This window comes from Littorina saxatilis, linkage group LG17 (assembly GCF_037325665.1).
Source record: "Littorina saxatilis isolate snail1 linkage group LG17, US_GU_Lsax_2.0, whole genome shotgun sequence".
In the NCBI taxonomy this organism is placed as follows: Eukaryota; Metazoa; Mollusca; class Gastropoda; order Littorinimorpha; family Littorinidae; genus Littorina; species Littorina saxatilis.
This window is the reverse complement of record NC_090261.1, coordinates 52,598,435-52,621,693: the sequence shown is the minus strand read 5'-3', so window position 1 is coordinate 52,621,693 and position 23,259 is coordinate 52,598,435. Positions and strand designations below refer to the sequence as shown.

At 43.5% G+C, this 23,259-nt stretch overlaps 1 protein-coding gene across 2 annotated transcripts in view; it reads right to left on the bottom strand.

Moving 5' to 3' along the window:
• Positions 1-4,306: 4,306 nt before the first annotated feature.
• Positions 4,307-23,259, bottom strand: part of LOC138953908 (signal recognition particle subunit SRP54) — a 74,264-nt gene continuing 55,311 nt past the window's right edge. For both annotated transcript variants that reach the window (XM_070325890.1, XM_070325889.1), the window contains exons 3-16: positions 22,398-22,489; positions 21,708-21,792; positions 20,281-20,385; positions 14,057-14,181; positions 13,477-13,627; positions 12,435-12,494; positions 12,000-12,088; positions 11,605-11,705; positions 11,120-11,206; positions 10,177-10,250; positions 9,466-9,574; positions 8,153-8,323; positions 6,702-6,797; positions 4,307-5,276 (exon numbers count right to left, since the gene is read on the bottom strand). In XM_070325890.1, the coding sequence (XP_070181991.1) occupies positions 5,185-5,276; positions 6,702-6,797; positions 8,153-8,323; positions 9,466-9,574; positions 10,177-10,250; positions 11,120-11,206; positions 11,605-11,705; positions 12,000-12,088; positions 12,435-12,494; positions 13,477-13,627; positions 14,057-14,181; positions 20,281-20,385; positions 21,708-21,792; positions 22,398-22,489 (1,437 nt within the window). In that variant the 3' untranslated portion in view covers positions 4,307-5,184. The remainder of the gene's footprint in view (positions 5,277-6,701; positions 6,798-8,152; positions 8,324-9,465; positions 9,575-10,176; positions 10,251-11,119; positions 11,207-11,604; positions 11,706-11,999; positions 12,089-12,434; positions 12,495-13,476; positions 13,628-14,056; positions 14,182-20,280; positions 20,386-21,707; positions 21,793-22,397; positions 22,490-23,259) is intronic.

Below are 23,259 nucleotides of genomic sequence, written 5' to 3'. Positions count from 1 at the left end.
ACCCCCCAAGAATAATCCTGATAATCATCATCTCCACCCCATTCCTGTTGCCTCTCTCCTTTATTGGTGTTGTAGTTGAGCACTAGTTAACATCGTGGCACCGTCAAGACTGCAACCAGTATTATGCATGTTGGAGCAATGCTGACTTGTTTAAAAGAGGAAAACTGTTCGGTCAGTGGGCCTGACAGATCCGGTTTCTAGTGCAGGAGTTATTGTTGTCACGATCCACATGATTCACTGTCAAGGCTCCTTCGTGCCCATGTAAAGACTATCTCATGTCCAGGCTTTTACATTGAATAAGAGCATCCTTCCACTTTTGATACATACCAACAATCCACGGCCTAGGTTCTTATTGTGCGTTTGACGGAATTTTCTGCTGGGTTGATTTTGTAACCGACACCTATGTTAATCTGCAAAATTAATTCAGCTGAAAAGTCCTGATTTGCACAGGAAGCAGCCAGGCTGTTCATTTTGGGTATGCGTCCAAGTGGAAGGATGCACTTATCCTTTGTAAAAGCAGGCCTAGAGAGATCTGTGGTGGTTTTCATGACCGTTTTCATGGGAAGATATATTTAATATGAGAAGCACATAGACGGTAAACCACTTTTTTGGTTTACCAGCAAATACTCATGTTGAGGCCACAGTTTGTCGAACGTGTAATTTACGGAGAATGTCTGTTTTTTTTTATAATGAACTTTAGCCTGGAACCACGAGTTTTCAATATATAATATATAATAACTCTCACATTTCTTGCATTTTAAAGCCATTGAACAAATTCTACACTTTGTGCAAAATCCCAGGAAAGGGGTTTTAGGAACTACTCTAAGAACTTAACATGTATTTTAATGTTTGAGAACGAGAAAGAAACACAACATTGACAAACTGTCCATATTGTAGTCAAGTCGTCTTGTAAATAAGATGAAACAGCAGAAGCATATGGTATGAATGATGAAGGCATGATTTCCGAATTATGTTTTAATTAGTTTTGCCCGGATGAAGTTGATAAGCAATCATTGTCAATAGTAAGGCCTGGTAACATGGCCCTTAAGTTTCTAGATTAGAAATCTGAAAGGTAAAGTGTAAAACAATGAGCTCATCATCTTGTTTGACAATCATGATTTTTGTCAGATGTATTTATCAGATGTATTTATGTGTACACATGCACACGCACGCACGCACGCACGCACGCACACACACACACACACACACACACACACACAAACACACAAACGAGCTAAACACACATGCACACACATTCACCTTCACTACCACTGCCAGTAAATTAACCAAACCGTATAACATCAAATTTCTTCCCGTGTTACTATTTTGAGATATGAGCTATAATTGTTTCCTCAGTAACTCCTATTCACTTTGTAAGGAAGATTTTTAATATCAGTCGGCTTCAGAATACCTAGCTAAAATAAAAATGCTTTTTGGTTTTGGTTTTGTTAAGAAGTTAAAGGAACTTAATTTGACTCTCTGTACATTTTATTAGATTAAAAAATATTAAGAATGTCCGGATCATGTGCTAACTGTAAAACTTTATGCATGGTCATGCTTTGTCCAGTAGTCATGATCTGCAGTACACGTACCTCTCAGGCTTAGCCAAAAGTAACTTGAATGTAAACTGTAAACACTGAAAGAAAACAACAAACAAACTAACAATTTAACATGATTTTAAAACTGTTGTATACTCCGTATTTTGTTCATAGTTTTGTGATTCTTTTGTAAATGGCATTTTGGTTGTGGTTTCATGTGTTTTCATCGCATTGTTTAGCCATTCTATCATCTTATGTTGTAATCATTTTCCTCCTGATTTGCCAAATAAGAAACAGAGTAATTTACAGTTGTTTAAAAAAAAAAAATCCAGCTTGGCATTGCAGAAATCCACCACATGTGTTTAGCATAGTGTTTCAGCAACTGTATTTATTTTGGTGTATATAATTATGTACAGCTCTGTTAGTAGATATTTAACGAAAGGGAAAGGGGTTTCTTTATACTTTAGAATGTTCGAGTTGTATGTAAACATTATTGGCTCAGTCATTTTCTTACCCCCCGCGGGTTAGGGGGAGTCCCATATTGGTTGGGACGAGAAAGAATTTACCCGATGCTACCCAGCATGTCGTAAGAGGCGACTAACGGTTCTGTTTCTCCTTTTACCCTTGTTAAGTGTTTCTTGTATAGAATATAGTCAATGTTTGTAAAGATTTTAGTCAAGCCGTATGTAAGAAATGTTAAGTCCTTTGTACTGGAAACTTGCATTCTCCCAGTAAGGTCATATATTGTACTATGTTGCAAGCCCCTGGAGCAATTTTTTGATTAGTGCTTTTGTGAACAAGAAACAATTAACAAGTGGCTCTATCCCATCTCCCCCCTTTCCCCTATCCCATCTCCCCCCTTTCCACGTCGCGATATAACCTTGAATGGTTGAAAACGACGTTAAACACCAAATAAAGAAAGAAAGAAAGTCATATTCTTTCCGTGTTTGTTTTGGTCAAATTCATTGGAGCAAATTGAAAAGCAGAATGCTATGTCAGGTATGGGTGTGTGTATATAGACATAGTAAAAAGTTATTATGTGCAAAAATCTGTTCCTCTTCAAGAGATGCCAGTGCAATGTTTATTTATGGAACTTCTGCGTTATCATTATTTTGAAGGGAAAGAGTGACAGTAAATATATGAAGGGAGATAACTTATTCAGTTGAGGGCAAATCTTATGCCAGTGACTGCAAAGGTCACATGGACATTCTGTATTTTGTGTGGGTTTGGGTTGTGTACTAGGCTGCTGTCATTTTGTAAGAAGTCACTCACCGACGTAGGTGCATTGTTATTTTCCTTTTTCTAATCTTATTCCTGTTATGTACAATATGAAACAATTCATTGTGATAATCTTTGTTGTACATGTAGTCATTTGTACAGATATTAATTATGTGCAAGCCTCCATGCACGGAGAATGCCAATTTAGAACAAAGGGTTTACTGTTAGACAAACTACCCGTGAAAATAAAAACTGAACCTGAAGGTTGCTGTGGTTTGAGTGTTTGTGTTTATATGCATCATGTGTCACAGTGTGTTTCAGTTATGTCACCAAAGAAACTGGGAAAACTTTTGACATATTCAAAATAATCACAATACTGCTGTCATTTTAGCTTGGGCTACAGCCCTTGTTGTACTGTATCTTGTTGTATCTATTCGCCAATGAGAGTAATTTGTCACTTGTGTTCGGAGATCACAGCAGACATACTGCATGCTTTCTCCTAGTTACAGTCATCGCCACATAATGGCCACTACTGAATAACGGAAGTTTCCATTGAAGTTTATTCATAAAAAAGTGAAGTTACACTTTAACGTTATTTTATGTCACCTGCTACTGTTAAAAGTACACTTAAGCTAGGATTCCATTCTTACGGCTGCGGTGCGGCTCCGGCGACAGCAGCGGCGACGGCAATTTGAAAAACATTGATGAAAGAAGGGATGACCCCATTCACATGGGTGCGGTACGGCGACGGCCCGGCGTGCGTGCGTTTTTTCAAGAAAGCTCCATGTAGCTTTCTGGACTGCCGTCGCCGGACGCCGTCTGGTATTTTGTGGGCGTGTCTCTTTTCCCGCGTTTTTCTCAGAGCCTTTCCGAGCACAAAGAGACGAAAATACTGCTGAAACCTTTCGCCATCGAGTTGCAGTTCTTGAACAAGATGGTGATAGGTTCCATACTGCCGTCTTTTCTCCAAAATGGCATGCACCCACCAGCGATGTCGTCTCTTTTGGCGTTTTTTCATTTGGCGGTACGCTAATAATATTAACATAAATTGTTCTTCATTATAAATGACAGTTTGCATGAGACGAGACCAATGTGGAGCCATGGCGGCATTGGCGGGAAGAGAACATATCCGGACGACGTCGCCGTTATATACGGTTCACGACGATGCGTTTTTCTCGCCAGAGCCGGATGCCGTTGCCGGAGCCGCACCGCAGCCGTAAGAATGGAATCCTAGCTTTATACTTTCCTCCCCTGTGGCAATCTGCAAGACGAGTTCAGCCAAAGTTCCCACTTTGCACAGGTAACCATACCATGTAAAAACCTGGACAGAGCTGTGGTGGTTACATAATCGTTTGCATGGGAAGAAAGGCATCTTTAATGGAAACACTAAGATTTCAGAAACTTATATCTAACCGAGTGGCTGCTCGTAAACGGCAGCGATTGCATGACGGTTCTTGCTGGATACATCAAAATGTGAAAGCTGACATAAACAGCACTCTCCTTCGCAGCACAGACGATGAAACCAGTCATAAAAAAAACATACACTCATGCAAGAAATGTTTATTTATTTACTGAAACAGCACAGTTCTTTCAGTCACCACAGGAGCGATTACAGCAATTGTATCACATATAATTTGCAAAACATCCTTTTTCCAGAACCTAAACCAAAAAGAAAGATTGAATAATTGTTGTAGTTTACATTTCTGTTTTGCTGTTGCTCTTAGGATGATAATATGAGTTGTTTTTTGTTTACCACAGAACAGTACACAAATTGCACAAAAATGTCATTCCACAGATCTCCATATTATGTTACATGCAAAGGTGTCCATGACTGTGAATGAGAAATAATAGCTTTAAAGCCGTTATCACTGTATTCTTCTTGTCAAATTATGGCGTGGGAAAAAAAGAAAACGTACGAACACATACACAAATATTACACACACACAAAAGAAAAGAAACAATAAAAAAAAGTTATCAAATGATGCAGGTATAAACTAAAAACAAAGTTAGAACTGAAAACCTCAATAATTAACACAGAAAAATAGGACAAAAGTAATGTTTTTTAACACAAGAAATAAAATGTCAACCTGCATGCATTCAATGGTCAAACACAACAGAAACGATTTGATTTATACATCTAAATGTTCTGCAATGAAAACAAATACTCATCAACTCACACCTCAACATATTTCTGTAACTATACCAAGGATTAAGGACAGCAACACATAAACGTGCAGTGACTCACATTATCAACCGTCAAACACGACAACAAGATTCTCCAACCAGTCTTGGAAGTCTGTCTCAAAACTTGAACAGACACAATGTTCATACTTTCACACATTCAAGTTAAAACCCCGGCAACAAACTACTGACTCAACCCTTTCCCCTCCCTCCTCCCAGCCTTACAGGTAGAGTGTGACGTAGGTGTTCATCTGTCTGCAAAGTTGAACATGTTGCCGAACTTCCCAGCTGCCCCTTGCTGGAACTGTCGCATCATTCCCTGCAGACCCTGCATGCCTCCTGCACACCCAATGATCAGCATTGTTTTATTAGGTCGTTATTCATTTATATGCAAACGTAAAATACACAGTCTGTGAAACACAGCTGCCTGTGCAGCCAACTTCCATTTTTTATTGCTAAATAATAACTGTAAAAGAAAAGAAAATGGACTCAAGAAATCTCTAACAAATATAAGAAGACTCATAAAATATGTAACACACACACACACACACACACACACACACACACTTTAGAAGGAAAAGAAAAATAACTAATACTGAGGCATACACATATTATATCTTTGTATCCCTGCATACTTCTTTCAAATCAAAAATAAGTTAAAACAAGTCGCGTAAGGCGAAAATACCACATTTAGTCAAGCTCAGTCGAACTCACAGAATGAAACTGAACGCGTTGCATTTTTTCCCCAAGACCGTACACTCGTAGCATCGTCTGTCCACCGCTCGTGGCAAAGGCAGTGAAATTAACAATCCAGAAAAGCGCGTTAGCGGTTGCGCTGAGGAGGATAGCACGCTTTTCTATATCTGTATTCTTTTTAACTCTCTGAACGTGTTTTTAATCCAAACATATCATATCTATATGTTTTTGGAATCAGGAACGGACAAGGAATAAGATGAAATTGTTTTTAAATCGATTTCGGAAATTTAATTTTAATCATAATTTTAATATTTTTAATTTTCAGAGCTTGTTATTAATCCGAATATAACTTATTTATATGTTTTTGGAATCAGAAAATGATGAAGAATACGATAAACGTAATTTTGGATCGTTTTATAAAAACATAATTTTAATTACAAATTTCAGATTTTTAATGACCAAAGTCATTAATTAATTTTTAAGCCTCCAAGCTGAAATGCAATAACAAAGTCCGGCCTTCGTCGAAGATTGCTTGGCCAAAATTTCAATCAATTTGATTGAAAAATGAGGGTGTGACGGTGCCGCCTCAACTTTTACAAAATGCCGGATATGACGTCATCAAAGACATTTATCGAAAAAAATGAAAAAAAACGTCTGGGGATATCATACCCAGGAACTCTCATGAAAAATTTCATAAAGATCGGTTCAGTAAGACACAGACCACGACCCTCATCTCGATTCCCCCCTCTATGTTAAAACATTTAGTCAAAACTTGACTAAATGTAAAAAAAAGAAGAAAACTGACTTGAAGCACTCAGCCATACACTGCCAATCTTACCAAAAAAAAGACTTCAGTTTGACACAAACAGTGAACATCCTCTACAGTGGAACCCCCCTTTTAAGGCCTCCAAAAATCTGAGTAAACCGGGTCGAAAAAATGGGCAAGTCTTAAAAATGGAGATACTTTTACACTGGTTATGAACATAAAATCTTTAAAAAAAACCACAAGTTCTTAAATCAGGGGGTGTTAAAAAAAGGGGGTTCCACTGTAGTTCTATCACCACACACCCATCTGCTGCAGCACACGGGGGTCCATCATCTTGGCCATCTGTTGGTTCAGCTTGGCCATCTGGGCTTGGTTCACGTTCTTGCTCATGTCACCGCCTGAAAACGTAAAGGAAATTAATGATTAACATGTTGTTCCCTCATCATGTGGACTGTGGAACCAACAAAGAACATCCGAGTGCTTGATGAAAATTGAAAGCTTGAAGCAGAATTTTCATGATCGCAAGCAAGTTCAAGTTCAGGTTCATTAAACAGTGTCAGCCCCCCACCCCCTACCTCCAATGTTCACAGCAAACATGCACCCATGGAATTACCAAAATCATGAATTGCTGCACAGAGAACTTGCAATAATAAACCAGCCACAACAAACACTTGAAAACAGAGCAAATAGATTTTCAAACTTAAAGCCCACCACAAGGCTGATTCCTTAGCGCGGTGTGGTGGTTTGAGTGCCTCGATGACCCGGAGAGCAATGCTAGCGAGAGTGTAAACTCCTGGTAGGGCCACCCAAGCTGGACAGGTCAAAGGGTAGAGGTCAGACTAATTCAGCCACCTCTCCCCGAGGCTAATGGGGTATGAGAAGGATCACTCAGACAAAAAACCAAGGACGGGGGACGTTCTGCAGCCATGGAAGGCAAGTCTCCTACGACAAGGAAAAGTCGGAGAAGAAACCACTGCTGAAGACGGATGCGCTGGGCCAAAGTGCGCATAACGACAGTGCAACGCATTTCACTCCCATGATGGACAACGACGATTCAACACGTGATGGTGCTCTACCTGTGGAGTCCCCCCGGGCTGGTAGAGTGCCGGGCCCTATGCCTCAAAGGGGCCCAACCCAAGCTACCGGAGGTCACCATGTCCCGCCGCGAGGAGCCAGGCTACGGAGGCGGAGGGTAAATGTTAAAATGCTACAGGCCAAAGAAGAACAACAAGCGCGCAGGAGACTCCTTGACCGCTGAACATTCTTCAATGGAATGCGGAAGGAGTGTACAACAAAAAGCTTCCTCTCACTGAAAGACTGTCACCAAGTTCAGAATTGGCCAGTCAGACCAGTGCCCTTGTCAAACAGGCAGCATGACAACGGAACACCTGCTGCAGACTTGCCCACTACACGATGGCCTCAGGAGCCAGATCTGGGCTGAGGCAACCACGGTGCAAAGGAAGCTCTATGGCAGTCTGGACGACCTACAGCGCACAGCAACATTTGCGCGGAGAACCGGCGTTTTCATCTGAGTGATCGACAAGACGAAGAAGAAGAAACTTAAAGCAATTTGTTCTCTTGAAAGCAACAACAAATTTAAGAATAGCACACCTTCCTCTTAGAAAAAGGCGTATGACCCTGTAAAAAAGAAGAAAAAATGATCTTGTACAAGCACAAATCATAACAGAATTGAATTGAACTGAATTGAACTTTATTTTACAAGGAAAAACAGAATTCATTCCAGTCAGCTTACCCTTGAAGAGACCCTTGATGCCTCCCATCTTCTTCACCATCTGAGCAAACTTCTTGTACTGTGTCAGAAGGTCGCTGACCTCACGTACCGACACCCCCGCCCCTCGTGCCACTCGCTGCTGACGACTCGGGCAGCGAGAAAACAGCTTCTCTCCGTCGAGACTGTCCAACTCTATCAAAATATAAAAGAATTACATGGTAATGTTTGAAAACCAAAAGCAGCCCACAAACAACGAAACAAAAACAGTAACTATTCTAGACTGTCTAAAAAAAAAACAAGTCGCGTAAGGCGAAAATACAATATTTAGTCAAGTAGCTGTCGAACTCACAGAATGAAACTGAACGCAGCAAGACCGTATACTCGTAGCATCGTCACTCCACCGCCCGTGGCAAAGGCAGTGCCCGTGGAATTGACAAGAAGAGCGGGGTATTCGTTGCGCTAAGAAGGATAGCACGCTTTTCTGTACCTCTCTTCGTTTTAACTTTCTGAGCGTGTTTTTAATCCAAACATATCATATCTATATATTTTTGGAATCAGGAACCGACAAGGAATACGATGAAAGTGTTTTTAAATTGATTTCGAAAAAAAAAATTTGATAATAATTTTTATATATTTAATTTTCAGAGCTTGTTTTTAATCCAAATATAACATATTGATATGTTTTTGGAATCAGCAAATGATGGAGAATAAGATAAACGTAAATTTGGATCGTTTTATAAATTTTTAATTTTTTTTACAATTTTCAGATTTTTAATGACCAAAGTCATTAATTAATTTTTAAGCCACCAAGCTGAAATGCAATACCGAACCCCGGGCTTCGTCGAAGAGTACTTGACCAAAATTTCAACCAATTTGGTTGAAAAATGAGGGCGTGACAGTGCCGCCTCAACTTTCACGAAAAGCCGGATATGACGTCATCAAAGACATTTATCAAAAAAATGAAAAAAACGTTCGGGGATTTCATACCCAGGAACTCTCATGTCAAATTTCATAAAGATCGGTCCAGTAGTTTAGTCTGAATCGCTCTACACACACACACACACAGACACACACACAGACACACACACGCACACACGCACATACACCACGACCCTCGTTTCGATTCCCCCTCGATGTTAAAATATTTAGTCAAAACTTGACTAAATATAACCATATGCACAAACGGTCAGAAGTATAACACACTAGTAACATTTGCAAAATGAAAAGCAATATAAAAAAAATTAAAAAATAAAACAGCTAAAACTGAAGACAAACCACAAAAACACATAAGTACTGATAAATAAATGCTTAGAAAATCACATTACTGAACATACCTGCGTCGTTCATACTGTCCATGATGGTCATGAGACGCTTGAGTCGTGCCATGGATTCCTGCTCTGTGCCCTTTGTCATGAAGTCGGAACTGAAGCCCGGGATCATGCCCTGAACACACAATCACCATTTGTTAGTCAACACCCACTCATTATTTGTTAGCCATCGTATAAATGTCATAATCCTCAATCATTAGCAATAATGATGAATGAAAGAATAACATCTCTACCTTCCTATCATATTAACACAAGATCAACACCTAAACATCTTATAAAGACATAACAAAACATGTGCAAAACAAGTCATGCATGTAGTGGCAAATGACTCTAAAGGGAGGCAACTTCTCAATGACATGAAAGTGCATAGCAAACTGAGTTCTATTCTGTACTACTGTTAAATGTATAGGTTCACTGACAAATCTCAATCAAGTTTGCATTTGAGAATGTATAATTAATGGCTAAACACGCTGCAAAATTATCTAAAACACGTAAAATCGTGTAGTCCCCCAAATAAACCATCCATTGGGCGCATTCCAACAGGACTTGCACTTCAAGGGGAACGATTTCACTCAATGTCCGATTGTCTCCCTTGAATCGTGCCACGTGGTCGCTACCATACTTCTAAATAAAAGTGTTTAAAATTGCCTTACTCATTTAAAAACTGAATGTAAAAACAAATGTATCCTGTCTCTCCAAAGTGTCAACATATCTCACCATGATCTGACTGAAAGGTCCCATCTTCATGATATTCTGGAACTGTTCGTACATGTCACGTAGTGTGAATTGACCTGTGAAAAGAGGAAGAAAATTACCCATAAGAATTGATTTAAATGGAATAAAACCACCAAACTACCACCACACAACCCCATTTTCAACATACACATTCTTTGCATACCAAAATCTGTGTTCTGTTTGAACATAATTATGCAATGGCAGTATGACCACATCAGTAAACAAAGTGGAACAAAATGGAACAAAAGACGGCGTTTCTGAGTAAAGATCAAGCAGATACAAAACAGAAATATACAACAATTTTCTCAAGACTAATTTCGAGCAAATGAATACCCATACTTGTTTAACAGACAATACTATCCCCAAAAATCCACTATGTATGCATCAGTCATTTGAATAAAACCACTGATCACAGATCTCATTAAAATACCTGATATATAAGTCAATGGACAGGTAAGTCAGGTGGGTGGTTCTTAGATACTTGCGTTATGGGGCACAAACAGGAACTTCATGTTTCATCTTCACCCCATGGGAAAGTCCCCAGACCTAGGGCAGAAATGCCTGCAGGGTAACTTGTACAGCTTGCCCTGAGAGTCCAGTATCTGCTGTGAAGTTCTTGATGAACGGAGCAAGGCTTGGGTGGGTGTTCGTCAAAGCACAGTCATGCAAGTGGCTGCCTGCTCGCAGGAGCTAACTCAATGGGGCTCAATCCTAAGAATCATCCCCTTTTTGTTTTGCATACTTTTAGACTTAGCGTGTCAGTAGACGCACATGCGAAATAGAGTGGAGGGTTGGATTGGAAAAGCAGAAAACATTGGGAAAGGGGGTGGCAAAGGGGGCATGTTGTAGTGATAATCTCAGAGAGATACGCATAAGAAAATTAAAGGAATATAAAAGAAAAAGCCTGACAACACCAAAGCCTTACCATGTTTGAGTTTTTTCATCAACTCCTCGTTGTCATCCAGCTTGAGTTCGTTGACCTTGTCAATCAGGCCTTCAATGTCACCCATACCTGGAACACAACACAACAGTGATCAAATGACACAAAAGCGAAGTGATGAAGTACATTATTCACTGCAAATTCTCTATCAGAGCAGTCCTACACTGCATCACAGAATCCATCAAACAAACAAAACAAATGAAATTCAGTTTCTAAAACAAGAATACCTGACTCAAATCACAAAAGAGAATAAAAGAAAACAGTTTTTATACCCACAATTCTGATTAGATTTTGTTTTGTCCATTTTTGACTGAGAGAAACCATTCACAGAAGTTAAAGTGCCATGTATCATCACTATTTGTCGGTTGTGAATCTTTTTTGTACACTAGACACAGTTCTTGTGTGATTGCATTGTTTTGTAAACACATTCAATAAACGAACCCTTCTTTTTTGTGTGAGTGTATTCTTACCTAGAAGTTTGCTGACAAAGGGCTGCACTTTGAAAGGCTCCATGTCATCTATGTGTTCTCCAGTACCAATGAAGGTGACTGGACTCTTTGTGGCTGCCACACTGTTCACAGATAAAACAACAAATTGGTAAAAAAAACCACCAGCCATTTCATCAATATTATGTTGTGAAAAAGAGCAAAACATACAGACATAAACACAGAAAAAGGCACACAAAAAAAGACACACAGACAGTGAAACATCTACTCGATCTCACATGAGGAAGCATGCACACACACACACACACACACACACACACACACACACACACACACACACACACACACACACACACAGTGACACACACACACACACACACTCCCACTGAGGCGTGACTGAACACAGAAAGTCCACTTACGCACTAAGTGCTCCTCCTCCCTTTGCGTGTCCATCCAGCTTTGTGATGATGACCGACGCAACATCTACCTTTTCCTTGAAAGCTCTCGCCTGGCAGAAACAATTACAGAGCAATGATAAAGTTTCCAAATGCAGCCACAATACTAGGTACACATATAAAGGAGAACTCAGAAACAGAACATATTTCTAAGGCAGGAAATGAGAAGGGGGAGGGCGGTGTATAGATTTGACCAGCATGTACTTCAAATTAAAAATAAAAAAAGTTTTTCGGAAGAAAACCAGTACCACTTTGACTCCCAACAGGAGACATCCAATAACATGTATTAATTTTCTTGCAGCAATGTTGGATCACACACACACACACACACACACACATACAAGCACAAAAGACACAGACACACACACACACACACACACACATACATATTTTGCTCACCTGCGATTCACAAGCTTGACCGATGGTTGCGTCCATCACGAAAATGACATTGTCTGGACTCTACATGGACAAAAGAAAACATTCTAAAACAATCAGTACGTCATCCTAGTATCACATGAACACATTTCCTAAAAGGTGTACATTTTCATTTATAGGGACTCTACAAAATAGACTAAATACCACTAGACATTATCACACACATTTATCATTTCCATAGATTAAATTGTGATACATTAAAAATATTCTCCTTCCGGTCTTGTAAGTCATCACAGACCTATCCAGGCTTTTACACAGAATAACAGTATCCTTCCACTTGAACATATGTGACCCTCCACCACGAAATGAGTCGCATGTCACCTCGCGCGGTTCTGCGCTAGGCTTGATATAAGTCCGGAGAGTGTCTGGTAACAGTGTGAGGGTCACCTTAGTCACAGGCTTATAACTCAAACAGTTTTCGCTCTTTTCTAAAACGGGTTTCACCACTGGATAGAGCACAAAAAACTCTTTAGGAAAATGTAAAAATATGAAAATCGTGCAAAGGTGACATGCGACTCAATTTGTTGTGGAAGGTCACATATGTCAAAATTCTCAAGTGTTGCTGCTTGTTGTGCAGAGTGAGAATTTGCTAATGAATAAATTTCTCAACGGACAACATGTCAATATCTACAATTACATGTAATTCAGAAACAAAACTCTACGACTCACGGAAACAGGCTGCCGTTTTTAAAAAAAACTTTTTTTGATCAACTGTCAATGTAGAAGGATGCTGTTATCACATGTAAAATTACTAAAAGCAAGGGCAGATCTGTGGTGGTTCACATGACTGTTTACATGGGAAGGAAGACATCTTAAAGAAATAAAGAAAAGGGGACTCATTGTGTTGGCAGATTTAAAGACCAACTAACGGCTTGTTACAGAAACAAAGGACAACACAGCAAACCCGGCTTTCATTGTAGGAGATTCTGTGTAAAGAGAAAACTTTTTTTTTTGTAAAAACAGAAAACAGACTTTCGGTATGAAGAAAAAAAAGAAAAAGACTTACGATGCTCTGTTCCACTTGCAACATTTCCTCGAAGAGCGAGTCTTCCTGTTTATGTCTACCACTGGTGTCCACGATGATGATTTCAAAACCTTCCTTCTTGAACTTCTCCACTCCCTCCTGGGCGATCACTGCCGGGTCAGCTTCCACGTAACTGCACACAGAAAGCAAAGAATGTGTGAAAAAATAAAACCACCATCACAAAATGTACAGGCCCCTCTTTACCCGTCGCGATATAACCTTGAACGGTTGAAAACGACGTTAAACACCAAATAAAGAAAAGAAAGCCCCTCTTTACCCATGTCAGCTCCCCACTCAAGGCCTCTATTAAATCATTTTGTACCACTATATTTCGCAGTAATGTGGAGTCCCTTTTTCTCTGCTTTAGAACTCTAAAACTGGACATTTTCTGAATACTGATATATCGTTATTCAATTAAGTCAGCAAACTGTACTTGGATTTCCATTGATGGAAACACTTTTACAGCTAGGAAATTTCAATTTAAATAAGCCCAAAGAAAGCCATTTTTAAATCACTGCTTCACGTAAAAAGCAAAACAAAAAATAGACATTAACAAGCATACCTTCCATAGAAAGGAATCCTGGCCTTGGTGGCGTTCTGTTTCAGCTGGTCAAAGGCTCCGGCACGGAAAGTGTCGGCACAGATCAGACATGTCTTCCAGCCCTTCCGCTGGTAGTAGTAAGCCAGCTGGAAAAATAGATCAAAAGCATTCGACTCAAGGCCTTTTGGCAGAAAGATTGGAGTTTAAAAGATCAAAAGCATTCGACTCAAGGCCTTTTGGCAGAAAGATTGGAGTTTAAAATAAAAATGATACACAACTGAAATGTGTGTGTATTTGTGTGTGTGAATGAATTAAAAATTTTAGTAATAAATTTTCATTTGATTAATATACTTACCCAACTCACATATAGCAATTAACCCATAGTTCAGTGCTGATACCGCTGTACGCGTCCCCTTAGCAACAAGGAAGACGCCTCTAAAAAAGAGTGACCGAGACCCGTAAGGGTATCCAGGCCAGCCCGTAAGGGAGGCTGCCTTCCATATGCGCGCGCATATGCCGCCATCTTGTCATTCTACACGAAGCCCAACTCACTACTTTTTTAGACCCCCATACCCCCCACAGCGGGGAGGCGGGAGGGAATAAACGATGTGAGTTGGGTAAGTATATTAATCAAATGAAAATTTATTACTAAAATTTTTAATTAAATTACATATCTTACCCAACTCACATATAGCAGATTGCTACTATAGGAGGAGGGTACTTACCAACTTAAGACCGCAGGACCTGCCCTGCAGCCACGAGAGCCGGCAAAGCCGCACTACCATCTTGCCGCCTTGCAGCAATGTCTCTCAAATAAAAATTGATGAACACGTCCTCAGATTTCCAATAAGCCGCCGCCAGGACCTCTGATAGGCGCCCTGAGCGAAGCACGGCCACAGAAGACGCCCAAGCCCTCGCTTCGTGCGTCCTGGCTGACGTAAGAGGAAGCACCGCCCTGACCTCGCCAGACTGGCGTTGCCACCATCCATACGCTTGCTTAATGGTCAGTGAAACCCATTTAGTCAAGGTGACCTTCGAGATATCCTTCGCTCGCACAGTGTTGAGGGATATAAACAATAATTTCTGAGTTTCCGAGCGAATCGGCGAAGACCTAGACAGGTAGCTGCTTAACGCCCTGACAGGACAATTTGACAGATCGGGGTCTCCAGGAGCGAGTATATCGCTCAAGGGTGGAATACGAATGCAAGGCGAAGCCTGACCGGGCTTTTGATTTTTAGCGAGAAAATTAGACGTAAATCTCAAAGAGTAGGAGCCATCCCTCTCCAGGGAAATATCTTTAGCGAGACCAGAAAGTGCGTGCACCTCGCTACCCCTCCTAGCCGTGGCCAGCAAGACCAAAAACAGAGTTTTTCTCGTCAAATTAGGTAAACTAGCCAACCGGAGAGGCTCAAAGTCCTCCGATGCAAGGAAACGGAGAACCACAAACAGATCCCAGGCAGGGAGCTGTGATCTTGAGAGAGCTGCGTCAAGGGCAGCTCCCTTAAGCACGCTTGAAATGACGCCGTCAAGATTGATCTTGCGACCGAGCTGTCTAAGAGTGGAAGAAATCGCAGACCTTCTAACTCGCAGTGAAGAAGGAGAGACCCCCCTACTAGCCAACCAAGAGAGGTGGTTGGCTACCTCCATGGACCTTGGGGAAAGATGTTGAACCTTATTCTCAGAGCACCACTTGGCCCATGCAGCCCAATGAGAAGAGTAAACGGAGCTAGTTGAGTCTCTGTGTGCTTTCTGTACCAGTTTCAAAGTTGTGGCCGAGGCCCCGGCCCGACGCAGAGCGATTCTGACAGAATCCAGCCGTGAAGCTGCAACGCTTGCGGATTCTCGTGCGGGACCCCTGACCTGGGCTGTAACAGGTCGCCCCTTCGAACGCCTAGAGGAATGGGTGGGCGCACTGCCAGCCGCAGAAGGTCCGGATACCAGTGCTGGCTGGGCCAAAGAGGAGCAACCAGCACCAGCGCTGGCTTTTCCAGATCCACTTTTCTTACTACCTTCCCTAGCAGGCAAAACGGAGGAAAAGCATACGCCTGCAGATTTGACCAATCCAGATCCAACGCGTTCACCGCCCACGCCAGAGGGTCCGGGAACGGTGAGACGAAAAGGGGAAGCCTGGTGGAGAATCTCGTTGCAAACAGATCTATGCAAGGCTTGTCTACTTGAACCCAAAGGCGGTCCAACGCCTGGTGGGAGAGGGTCCATTCTGAGTGCAGAACCTTGTCCCCCCGACTGAGGGCATCCGCCAAAACATTGAGCGTGCCCTTCAGGTACTTGGCTGAGAGAAGTATGTTGTGCGAGCTGCACCAAACCAACAGACGGCAAGCGCTCTCCGACAGCTTCTGCGAGCGTGTGCCCCCCTGCCGATTTATGTAAGCGGCCACAGTCGTATTGTCCGTGTGGACTTGAACATGACTGCCCCCCAGAAGCGGCAGGAAAGCCTGTAAACCCAGAGACACAGCCTCCAGCTCCAGCACGTTTATGTGCTGTGGAGCTAGGGAGAGATCCCACAGACCTGAGGCTGTCTGATCGGCCAGATGAGCACCCCAGCCTGTCATGGATGCATCTGTAACAAGAATGTTCTCCGGCGCCGGAGGAACGATCGGAACACCCTGAGAGACCCAGGGGAGCAGCCAAACACTTGTAGTGTTGTTGAACCAACTCCCCAGTCCTATGCGAACATTCCAGCCCTGAGAGGCTTGGTCCCACTGCCTCCTCAAAGCCGCCTGAAACGGCCTCTTGTGGACCCTGCCTAGAGGCACAAGGGGAGCCATCGATTCCATCTGCCCCAGTAGGGAGGACAACTCCCGGGCCGTGGACACACTCTTTCCTTTCAACGAGCGAACCAAGTTCTGAAGCTTGTCCACCCTCTTTTGAGAGGGACGGACTAACCACTCCACCGTATCGAAATCCATGCCCAGGTAAGTGAAGCGTTGGGATGGTTCTAACTCTGACTTCCCTAGATTGACTGTAAAGCCCAGCTGAGCCGCCAGGTCGAGAACCCTCGCAGTCTGAGTTCTGCACATGTACTGGTCCTGATGCAGATTCAACCAATCGTCTAAATACGCCCGTAGGCGTACCCCCTCTTGTCTGACAAGGGAGCAAAGCTGGCGAACGACCAGCGTGAAGATCCAGGGGGCCAGGGAAAGCCCGAAGGGGAGTGCCCGAAATTGAAACACTTTCTCGCCCCACAGAAAGCGCAGCCATTTCCTGTCTTGAACATGCATGAGCACATGGAAATATGCGTCGGTGAGATCCACCGACGTGGCCCAATCTCCCGGACGCAGAGCTTCCCTTACAGAGAGAGGAGTCTCCATGACAAACTTGACTACCCGTAGGTATTTGTTCAGGGTGGACAGGTCCAAAACAGGCCTCCATGCCCCTGAGGCTTTGGGCACCACGAACAGCCTGCCGTAAAAGCCGAGGGACTCTCGATCTCGAACTTCCTCTATCGCACCCTTCAGGAGTAGGGAAGCCACCTCCGCATGAACGGCTGACTTGGCTTCCGGGTCCACGGGATATCTGAAAGGCGGAGGTATCCTGGACAGAGGTGCCTTCCCCTCTGCCCAGAGGAGACGGAATCCCGAACGCACTATTCCCAAAATCCACCGGCTGGACACCAGGCGTGTCCAGGCGGCCAAGGCCCTGGAGGGGCCACCCGCCGCCACCACGGCGGGGGTTACTGGGAATAGTGGCTCGGGAGACCCTCATTGGGGGTGAGGCTTGTGCCCCGACCCCCGAGAACCCCCAAAGGAGCCTCTCTTCGGGTAAGGCGCGCCTCGCCCCCTACCCCGAAAAGAGGTGGACTGATTTTGCATCTTGCCCCCCCCAGACGAAGAAGGCTGAGCCTTACTCTGGGAGGTAGGCTTGCTCTGAACCTTCTGAAAGCCGTGGTGAGCAATCCTTGCAATAGCCAGATCCCTAGCGTCCTGGGTTTCCTTCTGCAAAGCGTCCAAAGAGGAAGTACCCAGCAGCGACCCTTCCGTAAACGGGGATACCTTAAGTCTGTCAATGGTACCCCTGTCTCGGATCTTTGAACCCGCCAAAAAGGCAGTTCTGCGGGAATGTACAGCATGCCCGTAAAGCCTGGCTGCCAAGCTCAATTGTTCCTGAGAGACCTTGGCAAGCGTCGCCAACAGAGTTGTCACATCCTCCTGGGAGGCGTCGTAACGGAACTCAAACGGGTCTAACGATGAAGCGATAGACCTAGACAAAGAGCGTTGGAGAGAACTAGAGACGGAACCCAACTCGAGCAGAGATCTACCCGTCTCCTCCAAAGCCTGAAGAGCAGACTCCGTGTAAGGGACTGATCTATCCCTGGCATACCCGTCCTCCCGCAGAGAAAGCAGTTCCGGAGTCACCGGTAGAACTGATCTCGGCAAAGCGAAAGAGTCAAGTAGAGCGACGGGACGAACCGACAGTTTAGAGCTCTTTGAGAGCGCAGAACAAGGAACGTGTTGACCCGCTTTAGCCAACCAGGGGCCCACCACCTCCGGCGCCTCCCCATGCTGTGACAACAGCGGAAAGGCATCGGACATAGCTCGACCTTTCGCAAAAACCTTCGACATCTCGACCGCCACAGAGGGGGACTCCCGGAATCGGAACGAACTTTTCGGTTCCTTAGCACTCCTGAAATCCCCTAAGGCAGAAGGAGGATGGACAAACTGAGATTTGTTCACCGCCACCTCCTCCTCGAGATATTTCGAAGCCACTCCAGCCGCCAGAGCCACCGCATCTGGCAGCTGCCGTGGCAAAAAGAATCCAGCACCTTCAGCCTGAGAGGCGGCACCGTCATCCAGGTAGCCTTCGTGCCCTTCCGTGCACTCCGGAGACTGGTCCCCGTACTGACTAACAGAGTCAAGTCCAGAGCCAGCCATACTACCACCAACTTCCTGCCCCCTGGGCGGAAGCAGATGCCCTTCAACCTGACTACGGCCAGGAAGAATAGGAACATCTGTTCGCTTGTCAGGGCTCTTCGCACCCACTGACACCCCGACTAAGCGGTGGATATCAGCCGATGTTTCAGAACTTTCACCTGGGATGAGACCCGAGGCTACTCCCTCAAGACAACGCTCACGTGGAGTGCACATACCTTGTGAAGAAGAACGGACACCGGCCGGAGACCCCACGGGAGCCTGAGAGATCCCATCCTGAGACGCATGCACGTCCGCCCTCGTAACAGTAGCAGAGGGAGGCAAACGCACACTGCCCAGCGACGACGTACCACCGACCCCTGCCGGCAGCGCACGTATCTCCGCCTTAGTTGACGAAACTTCAGCCGCTAAGGCCGAAACCTGAGAGCTTAATGTCAAAAGCAAAGAAGCAAAATCCGCAGATGCAAGCCCAGAACCTACAGGCGAGACATCCCCTACAACATGCTTAACCCCGAGCAAGGGCTTCTCCGTAGGTTTAGCAGACGAACCGGAAACTCCGGGCACGCCAACAACAACATCACTACATTTTTTGGATTCTGAACCCGAAAGAGACACGGGCGTATCGCCGTGCGTTTTAGAACTTCTAGAACTTCTAGAGCTTTTCTTAACAGGAGAGGGCGAAGCAGCTACATGTTTAGATGTTGACCTCTTCCCGTCCGCATTGTCGGCCATGATGAAAACAACTCACAAACAAATTTGGAAAAAATTTTGTAAGTCCGAAAACAAGCCAACAATGCCGCCAAAATTCAGGTAAAAAAATGGAAAGATCTCACCTCAACAGCAAATGCGAAGTCCGGTGACAAGAAGACACCAAGGGGAACACAAACCAGGTCTGGAAGACCAAGCAAGTAGGCTGAAAACACAGCCGGAGCGTACCAAACACGACCAGCTCCACTGATCGCTGAGAGTAGAATGACAAGATGGCGGCATATGCGCGCGCATATGGAAGGCAGCCTCCCTTACGGGCTGGCCTGGATACCCTTACGGGTCTCGGTCACTCTTTTTTAGAGGCGTCTTCCTTGTTGCTAAGGGGACGCGTACAGCGGTATCAGCACTGAACTATGGGTTAATTGCTATATGTGAGTTGGGTAAGATATGTAATTTAATATAGTGTGGATTAATTGACTGTACAAGTATGTGTGTGAGCATGGTAAAAACATGAGGGGTAGCTGATCAAAAAGTCAAACCAAAAGAGTTTTTAAAGACTGATGTAATTATAATGGATGTAAGATAAGAATGAGACCATGGCATACCTCCCCCATTCTTCACACACACCCAAGTGAAAAGCTGTGAACTAACCTTTGTACATGTGGTGGTTTTACCACTTCCTTGAAGACCAACAAACATGATGATGTTGTTACGCCCCTTGGTTGGCTGCCATGCCTTCACACCAGGGTCGATCAACTGCACACAGACACTACCATGTTACGCTCAACTGATCTTAACAAATAACACAGTGTTGACAGTCAAATCTTTGCAATTCTGCTGTATCAGTAACTGTTCTATTACCTTAGATATCTATCTACTCTTGACACCTGTCTTTTCCCCACTGTTGTAAGTATAAAAAAAATCAAATATAATCATGCTTTATCGATATCACTGTTTCTCGTAAAACACATCACATTTAATCAACACTTACTCAATAGCTTCATTACATTTGCATGATCTCATCAATCCAATATAGCTCCCTTCTTTTAACTTTCAATAATTCCTTTCAGTAAAATTTATATCTATCTATCTATCTATCTATCTATCTATCTATCTATATATACGACTTGTGTCTGTCTGTGTGTGTGTCCGCGATGCACACCCAAGGTTCTCGATGGATCTGTTTCAAATTTGGTGGGCATATTCAGGTAGACTCCGGACACAACCTGCTCGATGAGATATTTCAACACGTGCTCTCAGCGCGCAGCGCTGAACCGATTTTGGTTTTTCTCTGGATCCATTTCCAGTAACTCTTCCTTATCTTCTCCAGCGTTAGTGTTTTCAGCGTTTATCTCCCTTCGTGTGGCGTCAATCCATATTCCCGTTACTACGTTTTTTACAATGTCACTGCACGTTATTATTTTTAGAAGGTCTCCAGTGTTTTGCGCGTTTATCTCCCTTCCTTCATGCGCCGGCAAGTTTGCTGGGTCCCAGGCGCAGCCTGGTATTTGGCTCTACTTCTTCCTGGCGAAGCCGGTAACCGGCGAAGCGGGTAATCATCTAGTATATATTCAAGAATTTATGTGAATGTTTTGTTGATTTCAAAATCTATAGAACTTTTAAAAGAATATATGTGTGAAACAATCTTCAAGCAGTAAAGAGATTCTTCTTCTTCTTCTTCTTCTTCTTCGTTCGTGGGCTGAAAATCCCACGTACACTCGTGTGGTTTTTTTTTTTTTCACGAGTGGAATTTTACGTGTATGACCGTTTTTTACCCCGCCATTTAGGCAGCCATACGCCGTTTTCAGAGGAAGCATGCTGGGTATTTTCGTGTTCCTATAACCCACCAAACTCTGACATGGATTACAGAATCTTTTTCGTGCGCACTTGGTCTTGTGCTTGCGTGTACACACGGGGGTGTTCGGACACAGAGGAGAGTCTGCACACAAAGTTGACTCTGAGAAATAAATCTCTCGCCGAACTTGGGGACGAACTCACGCCGACAGCGGCCAGCTGGATACAAATCCAGCGCGCTACCGACTGAGCTACATCCCCGCTCCAAGTAAAGAGATTCTGACCTTAACCAGCTCCTTGAAGACGGCAGACTGGATCATACGACGCTTGTTGAGACCTCCTGCCATCTCGTCAAAGTCAATCACAGATCTGAAAAAAGCAGAATTCAATTCAAACTTTGTGCAATGTGAACTTCGTGCAAACAAGCGCTTTCTTATTAGTTTATACACAGACCTATTATATGATGTGCATGACGAAAGATAAATACCAAAACATGTGTATGTAGATCTGTGAGTGAGTGTGTATGTGCATGTATCTCCCTGTGTGTTCGTGCCTCTGTCAGTGTGTGTTTGTGCAGACTTTTCAAAGTTAACATGGCTTAATCCCTCTTATTGAAAGGGAGTGTGCCATCACTACATCAGTACAGGTATCAAAAGCAGGTGTACCACCTGCTCCAACGTGAAGAACAAGTCGTCCTACTCAGACTCCGCACTGGACATAACAGACTAAACCATCATATGGCCACAAAGCTGAAGCTAGTTCCCTCCCCCCTATGTCCGTGTGGCAAGAATCAGACAGCAGAGCACATCCTGCAGGCTTGTCCATACCACAGTGCTCTGAGGGACACCACCTGGCCAGAGGAGACAGCGCTACAACAGAAGCTATACGGCCCCAGAGAGGACAGCACGTTTCGCCCTGCAGTCCGGACTGACGATCTAACAGCGAACGACAAGAAGAAAAGCAGGTGTACACACCTGACATTTTCTCTGAGTTGCTTGACAAGGCGAATGTTGACATCAGCCTCCAGGAGAGCAGCACAGATCTCTTTCAGCATGCCGTTCAGCACCTGAACATAACATCAAACATTATTTTCACACAAACTTCCTCCCATGCCACTCACACCCAGTAGACTTGTTTGTTCTTTGCTTGCAGAATATCGATCATCATCATAGATTTCAATTTACAGTATACATAATAATACAGAATCTCTGCAAAGCAGTCATCACAACATTAGCTTCAATCTACAGTGGAACCCCCCTTTATGGACCCCTCCCCCCCAATTTAAGACCTTGTTTTCTCAGACTTTGTGTTCATAACCTCTGTAAAATTACCTCAATTTTAAGACTCCCTCCTTTTTAAGACCCTGTTTTCACAGACTTTCTGTTCATAACCTCTGTAAAATTACCTCAATTATAAGACTCCCTCCTTTTTAAGACCTTGTTTTCTGACTTTCTGTTCATAACCTCTGTAAAATTACCCCCATTTTAAGACTCCCTCCTTTTTAAGACCTTGTTTTCTCTGACTTTCTGTTCATAACCTCTGTAAAATTACCTCAGTTATAAGACTCCCTCCTTTTTAAGACCTTGTTTTCTCTGACTTTCTGTTCATAACCTCTGTAAAATTACCTCAGTTATAAGACTCCCTCCTTTTTAAGACCTGATTTTCTCAGATTTGTGGAGGTCTTTAGTTTAAAGAGGGGTTTCACTATATTACTTCGACAGTAACACCACAAGTTCTTTGTGTTTAAAATGAAACGTACCAAAGGTAATCAAGATCTCGATTGAGATTTGACATTGAATGAATCATTGATTGAATGACTAACTGTAACACTAACAA